The sequence below is a fragment of the Hippocampus comes genome, unplaced genomic scaffold, assembly GCF_001891065.2.
Source record: "Hippocampus comes isolate QL1 unplaced genomic scaffold, H_comes_QL1_v1.1 scaffold3280, whole genome shotgun sequence".
Classification (NCBI taxonomy): Eukaryota; Metazoa; Chordata; class Actinopteri; order Syngnathiformes; family Syngnathidae; genus Hippocampus; species Hippocampus comes.
The window spans coordinates 1-7,267 of NW_017805493.1; the positions used below are offsets into that span (position 1 = coordinate 1).

Here is a 7,267-nt window from a genome sequence, read left to right on the forward strand (position 1 = left end):
GCAGACTTCTCACGTTGGTGGTCTTCTTGTAGTAGTCCAAGTGGTGCACGTCTCTGGCCAGGCCGAAGTCTGCGATCTTCATGACGAGGTCTTGCGTGACCAAAACGTTACGGGCCGCCAAGTCTCTGTGGACGCACTGAACAAAGAAGTTATGTTTTTGTCTAACTCTCTTGATTTCACTAGTGTTCCTGATGAAACCAGTTCCTGCCACTCTTGGCTCTGCATTGATGATGTCATCGAATCACCTTCTTTGATGCCAGGTAGGCCATTCCGCGGCCCACCTGGTACGCCGCAGACACCAGATCTTGGAGATCCAGGCCGCCCCGCGGCATCTCGGCTGAATGGCGCCAGTATTCGGAATCGGGCGGGCGATGTGCGCGGAGATGCTCCCTGAGGTTACCCCGGGCGGCGTACTCCACCACCACGTACAGCGGCCCTGACCAACGGAACATCACAAAGCACACAGACGTGATCCCATCTCCACCAAGACCCAAGTCAAGTCTCCTTGTGGTCAGGTTATCTCAAGTGGACTTGAGTCAACGCTTGGTGTCCCCGTCTCTGCCGAACGCCGTTGGGCTTGACGACCGGCTCACCGTCGCGCGTGCAGGCGCCAATCAGGTTGATGATGTTCTTGTGGCGTCCGATCATCTTCATCAACTCCATCTCGGAGACGAGGTCCATCAGGTCCTTGTCGCTGGCGTCCGCTGCGGTAAGCGCAAGTAAGGACGGGACCACGTACACCAGCGTAAGGCCGGCGCTCACCTTTCAGCATCTTCACCGCCACCTTAGTGACACATGTCGGGCGTTCCCTGTCCAGGCCGATGGCCTCGGCCAAGGTCACCTGGCCGAAGCAACCCTCGCCCAGTGGCTTGCCCAGCGTCAGCCTGCGGACAAGAACGAGATCAGTTTTGGATTCCACACGCATAATTGAGTTAAAAACAATTCTCATACTGAATGCAACAAAAATTGTGTTACTAATAATTAGGTCAATGACTCCTCACAAGAAGGAAACTCAATAAATCGCAATAGGTAACAATTTGGCGCCATCTGGTGTTCACATTGAGCCTAATAATTAAGTCAATGACTCCTCACAAGTCGGAAACACATAAATCGCAATTGGTAACAATTTGGCGCCATCTGGTGTTCACATTGAGAATCTTCAATTTAGCTTATGTGCTAATGCTAACAAGTGTTTGGAACGTGCCTGAGTACCCGCAGAAGATTTCATGCAAACTGCCCACAGGAAGCAGCGTACCCGTCACTCACCTTTCACGAGGAAGTTCCCATTGAAGGTCGTACGGCAGCTGGTAGTCGGCGGACGCGGTGGGCGTGCCGGCGGTGGTCCCGCTGGAAGGACAAGACGGACACACGGAAGACTTCTTGGAGCAGATGGACGACGAAGACACCAGAGACACCTGCGAGGAATGCTTTCGGCTGTTAGCATGGCGGCGGGGTACGTGGCTATTTTTCAACAATTGCAGTATGTTTGACTCGTGCTAAAGCTAGCTTACACGGACTAGCTTAAAATTTCGTGAATCTTGAAAGTTCAGAATTGAAACTCCCACATGTGACTCGCTACCAGCTACCGACGGCGGCGGTCACCTGTCTCTTGAGCGCCACCCTCTTGGCGAGCTTGTGGACGGCCAGCTGGTTGCCGGGGGCGACGCCCTTCCCGGGGGCGGAGCACAGCTTGCAGATGACGACGGTGAAGGTCACCGTGACGGCGATGAAGAAGCCCATGCAGTAGAAGAAAATCTGAGCGTAGCTGTGGGAAAGTTGCGGGCCTGGAGAACAGAACATAAATCAAAACACCGGAGGGAAGACAGACGAGAGGCGCCATCTTGCTTTTGGTCGCAAGTTTCGCTTACTCTCCAGCACGGTGAGCCAGGCCGACTGGTACGAGATGCCCATTTCGTTTTCGGCGACGCACGCATACTCGCCGGCGTCGGCGGCGCTCACTTTGGTCAGCGTCAGGACCTGCGGGTCTTCGTCCCACGCGTCCTGAACGAACACAAACGCGACTGACCTCGGAGCTGAGTCGCTGATGCAACAAGGTTGTTGTAGTGAAGGGAAACGGACAAAACTGAAACTGCGCGGATGGCACCTTGACGACGGGGCCATCGGGCAGTTCGTGGGGTCCGACGAGGCGGCTCGCGTTGTCCACTTTGATCCACTTCACATGAGGCTGCGGGTCGCTGAAGACGCTGCAGGCGAACTCCACGCGGGCGCCCGCCACCGCCGTCTGATTGGCCGGAAGGCCGGCCTTGAGGAGGGGCCTGTGAGCCAGGCGCTCTGAGGACGGACCGCCGCCACCGCGTTACTCGGATACGCTCGTCATCAGACGATCACGTGATCAGGCGGTCCTGTGTCTGCGGCCTCTTGGTCATGTGATCATGTGGCGCCTTTGTCTGGTCCGGAATGAACTCAATGGCGCGTCGCTCGCGCGTTTCATCGTCCAGACAAAGACGTACCGTTTTTTTGGGGGGGCCTGGTGGTCATGCGATCGTGTGATCTTACCCACGACGTCCAGCACAAAGTGGCGTTCAATGCGTCCGTGCGTGTTGTGTGCCGCACACGTGTAGTTTCCTTTGTCTGAAGGCAACACCGTCTCCAGGGTGAGTGTCCACGCGCGTTGTTTGATCTGAGGCGAGTCAGTCAGTCAGTCAGTCAGTCGGCAGTTGTCCGCACGTCCGCACGCACGCGCCAACTCACCTTGAAGCCGCCAAGTCTTTGCAGTTGTCTGACATCTTTTCCGTTTTTGTACCAGTCGAGCGTAGGGGTGGGGTTTCCCGTTGCCCGGCAACGGAATTTGGCCACGTGGCTGGCGGGAAGGGCATAGATCGTCTTCGCCATGCCGGGAGACGACCAGCCGGGCGGCGACGCTAACGACGACGCTACGGAAAAAGGACGAGAGGACCGTCTTCACGCACGCTGCGGTAAGTTCAACTTTTGAAGTGCATTTGAAACGCAAGTGAAAAGTAGCTTCATTTGTTATGAAATAGCCGTGACGTCATCTTTGTGTTGACCAGCTCGTTTGACTTTTTCATGTTAGCAACACTTTTGAAAGAATGATTGAAGACATTTGAATGCCAACGGAGGCCTTTAAGAATGTTGACAGATGTGCAGGATACCCACATCAGGAAGAGGAAGATGATGAAGAGGATGAGCAAATAGAGATTGAGGAAGAGGAACGTCAGGTGTCGCGACTCACGCTGCTGCTGCTGCTGCGGCTGCGGCGTGTTTTCCTTGCTGCTTGTCACATCGTCGGCGTGCTCGTTTTCCTCCGATGACGACTCGTCTTCGCCTTCGTCTTCATCCTCCTCATCCTCAGACGATACAGTCTCCAGATCGACTGAAAGGACAAAGTTCAAGTGTCAGCACTTGTTTCCGGCTCTTTGTCCGCTTCTCTCATGTGACCGTGATGACCAATCGTTGCTCATAAGGCGTCTTCGCTTTCAAAATGGACAAGGCGGCGCGCCCACACACATTGTTCGTGTGTCTGGACAGGAAGTCTCGGCGGGCCAACACCCTTCTGACAAAGAATTCTCATGAGTACAGTACTTTTGAGAAATTTCACAGGTTCTTCGCAGGGCCTGCAATCTATCCCTGGATTGGTCGCCATACATTTTCAGGACACATGTAGACAAACAATGGACTGGTCACCTGTTCATGTCATGTAAAGAACGGACAACCCGCCACAATGAAACAAATGGAGCGGTCTCACCTGCGGGTGGGCGGTGGTGAGCGGTGGAGGGGCGTGGCCGCGTCACCGGAAGTAGAACCATGAGCACCAACGGCAGCAGCAGCAGGCGGCCGCACAGCGCCATCTTGTGTCCAACAAGCGTGCGGGTGCCACTTCCCGTGCCCACAAACTCCAAATCAACACAGCAGATTCATTTTCATTAAATAGAACAATATACGTCCGGCCACGCCTACATAATGCCGGACACCCAATAGGAAGGCGGTGGGCGGAGACATCAAGATGCGAAGGACTGACACGCACACGCCAAAAGTATGTGCGCGCACGTCACATTTTTGACTGTCGAGAATGTTAAACATTCGCTGCGTGAATGACGTCATCCCAAACGAAACAAAAATTGCAGTTACGTCTTGTTTCTTTGTCGTTTTAAGTTATGTTTAGGTTCAGAGACGTACCTGACCGTCGTCCAATCAGCTGCCACGATGCCAAGCGCGCGCCGGACGACAAAACATCCACTCGGGTTTGTTTCTTTTCTTTTTCTTGTCTTGCTTCACTTGTGCGCGACGAGGTTCGTCCTCATCGTCATCATTTGTGAGTGACTGAAAGGAGAGAGAGAGAGACGGCGGGCATGCGCATGTGGCGCGCACGAGCGCCCCCCTCCTTCTCGGGGGAGGGGCTATCTGTCAGTCTGTCAAACCATCGAAGTTTGAATGAATGATTTCTTTCAAACGTGTGGAAATCACACGAGAAAAGAACAACCAAGCAAAAAGTAGTTGCAAGGAATGAAAATTTGTAGTTCTACTCCTTCCTTATAACACGACATAGTTTTTAAATATGTAGACTAATAAACAAAATCATAATTGGTAAAAAATATTGATATACAAATATATTTATTCGCCTATACACCAATATTTTTCATGAGTTCTGATATTGCAACTACTTTTTCCTCCGAGTTGGAAAAAATCATGTATTTTTGTCATTGTTTTTCCCAACTTGATGCAATTTGTACATTGTTCCAGCTCCGCCCCTCAGTCTGTTGCAGTCTCACTTTACTTTTTGTGATGCAATTTTTGTTGTTGTTGTGGTTCTGCATTTTTGGATGAAAAAAAAAATTACCATTCATTTACACACCCTATCTTTTTCCAAAATCGTCCACGCTAAATGAGTAGCCTGCAGCAATGTTCTGAAATAGTTTACCTGTGATGGTACATTGTGAATTTCCTTTTTATTCTAAATGCCCTTTGCTTGACTTTGCAGCTAGCAGCTCGCGCACGTGAGGTCGTCACCGCCAGGGGTGGGTGGGTCGCTCCCGCACCACAATGTGGACACATCTGGAACATTCCAGCTCACCAAACCCTGACCAACACTTCCTGTTTTGCTCACCACCAAGCTCATTCGAGAGCATGCAAGCGCTGGAGCATTTCTTCCGGATCCAGCTAGTCCACGTACTGTTTTGGCCTCGCCACTGAATTCTTGACTTGCGTTTTGAGAAAGACTGTCAATCTCGGCGAAATGAAAAAAAAAAAAAACCTGAAAACTGATGGGGGGGAAAAAAACCTGACAGGAAAACATCAATTGACTCCCTACAGAATCTCATGAGCATTGTGTGCGCGTGCTTGTGTGGCCGAATCCAAATTAAGACAGCATGCGCGTGCACGATAACATTCCAGAGTTTGCGGTGTGGGAGTGCGTGTAGGGAGGAGGCTGCCGAGTGTGTCTGTGCGTGCTTTCCTGACAAAAATAATGACACACACACACTGGGAAGCTACAAATCCCTTATGGGACAAAGAAATTTGTCACAGAAAAATGGATGGATGGAAACAAAATACTCCAGGGGCTGAACTGAGCGACATAAATTTCTGACAAAGGCTATCGCTTACTCAATTAGTGCGTTTGGCGAATTCACACAATTCCACATACGCTTCTCTTGATAAATAGTTCATTTCTCCCAATCAACAAAGTCTGTAGATGTCACACGAGCATAACTATTTGACATATAGAAACTATTTGATAGAACGGTGACTCGTATTCTTAGCGTGCGTGGCTTTTATGGACACAGACCGCAGTTGTCTATCCCAGAATAGATCATTGTGAAAGATTCTTTTATTCCAATAGGCGCCTTGCAATTTAAAAAAAAAAAAATCCTCGTGTGAAAAAAGAAAAAAGCTGTGCGTACAATCGAATCCCAAATTACAGGTTTCGCCCATTCCAGCTTGAACTGGGATGCTTTGTATCACAAAAAGCCGGAGCTTCTACTTTGCTGCTGCTGCTGCTGATGATGATGATGATGATGATGATGATGATGATGATGATGATGATGATGGCGGCGATGAAAGAAAGGTCAGGTGGCGCAGGCGGTCTGTCGCGCGTCCGCGAAGACGAAGAAGGCGAGCGAGAAGGCGGGAAGGTCCACGCGCTCCGAGGCCACCAGGGGGCGTCCTTCCAGCTCGGGAAGGCTCAAACCCGACAGCTTCAGCGGGACGCCGTTCAGCGTCACCCGCCTTTCCACGCAAAGCACAAAATACGCTCAAAAAGTTGCACAACAAAGTCACCACAGAGCTGGAAAAAAGAATCGTTGATACAGAACCAACCTACTCATCGAACACAAACTTTTGACTGATTAAAAAGTGCAAAACCAAGTGTTTCATGGATAATTATGCAGACGAATGTCTCTAAAACTGACCTGAACTTAACGAGAGTCTCCTGCTCCTTGTGAATCTACTCGGAAAAAAAAGCTCACGATGCTTTACCATTGGCAGGCATTTGAGCTTTTTTTTTTTCTATGTTTGGGTTATTGGGTTATTTCATTAGCTGAACTGTTCTGAGAGTGTAGCCCCTCTCACCACCAAAAGGTGGTTGCCCTAAACCGCCCCCTAAGTGCACCAGTTAAAAAAAATAATAAAAAAAGCATGCACATGTCAGCAAGAGTGCCTCCCTCGTGTGAAATCACCTGGACAAAAGTCCGTCCCAGCCTGGTTGGTCCGACTGCAGCACAAAGGCGTCGATGTCCCCGCCCCGAGCCAGCCACCTCGGGATACTCACGCTAACGGCCATTTTATTGAGGTTGAGGGCAATCAGCGTGACGGCGCCCTCTGTGTACCTGGCGGAAACATGCAACAACTTGAGCGTGCGGAGGCGATGGCGCCATTCCATCAAAGGTGAGCTACCTGGGGGCTTTGGCGCAGTGCAGGTACAGACGAACGCGGCCGCGTCCTGTCCGTGCCAAAAAGCCAGCGGGGCGAAGGACGCCACAGCCCACCACACGTTTGTAAAGTAGCGTGAGCCAAAAGTCCTTAAAAACACAAGGGGAGGGATGGCAGGCGCTGGTGGTGAGTGGGGTCGGGGGCAAAAGGAGCAGCGATGGCGAAGAGCATTTACAGGAAGAGGATCCAGATGGTCGTCTAGAAGATGATACACTCCTGTGCCAATCAGAACCTGCCGCATCACCACGGACACGCCTCCTTTGGCCGCCACTCCTAATTTGTCCAGCCACCTGACCAACCGACGGGTGACATATGAAACCACAGGTGTGCAAAAAAACGACCATGGATAGTAAGGCGTTTTTAG

The 7,267-nt window shown here is 51.1% G+C and overlaps 2 protein-coding genes across 2 annotated transcripts; both read right to left on the bottom strand.

Annotated features, from left to right (window-relative positions):
- Positions 1-6: 6 nt before the first annotated feature.
- Positions 7-5,559, bottom strand: LOC109519580 (fibroblast growth factor receptor 1-A-like; the record flags this gene model as incomplete). The annotated part of the gene is made up of 14 exons (XM_019876211.1): positions 5,258-5,559; positions 4,156-5,195; positions 3,725-3,872; positions 3,212-3,352; positions 2,713-2,894; positions 2,518-2,641; positions 2,105-2,292; positions 1,869-2,001; positions 1,603-1,784; positions 1,267-1,415; positions 763-884; positions 594-704; positions 246-436; positions 7-136 (listed from the first exon to the last, which is right to left on the bottom strand). Coding segments are annotated over exons 3-14 (1,756 nt in total), but the record flags the coding sequence as incomplete, so codon positions are not given.
- Positions 5,560-5,769: 210 nt separating this feature from the next.
- On the bottom strand, positions 5,770-7,231 carry LOC109519583 (heparanase-like). The gene is made up of 4 exons (XM_019876212.1): positions 7,079-7,231; positions 6,868-6,992; positions 6,651-6,800; positions 5,770-6,201 (listed from the first exon to the last, which is right to left on the bottom strand). Exons 1-4 carry the CDS (start codon positions 7,142-7,144, stop codon positions 6,042-6,044), a joined length of 501 nt encoding a protein of 166 aa, XP_019731771.1. The 5' UTR covers positions 7,145-7,231; the 3' UTR covers positions 5,770-6,041.
- Between the last annotated feature and the right edge of the window lie 36 nt (positions 7,232-7,267).

Excerpts from the sequence above, each read along its gene's own strand:
- LOC109519583 (XM_019876212.1), bottom strand. The coding sequence starts at position 7,144 with ATGCGGCAGGTTCTGATTGGCACAGGAGTGTATCATCTTCTAGACGAC. Across the intron at positions 6,801-6,867 it reads CACTGCGCCAAAGCCCCCAG|GTACACAGAGGGCGCCGTCA; the intron begins GTAGCTCACCTT and ends TGTTTCCGCCAG. Across the intron at positions 6,202-6,650 it reads TGGGACGGACTTTTGTCCAG|GCGGGTGACGCTGAACGGCG; the intron begins GTGATTTCACAC and ends TTGCGTGGAAAG.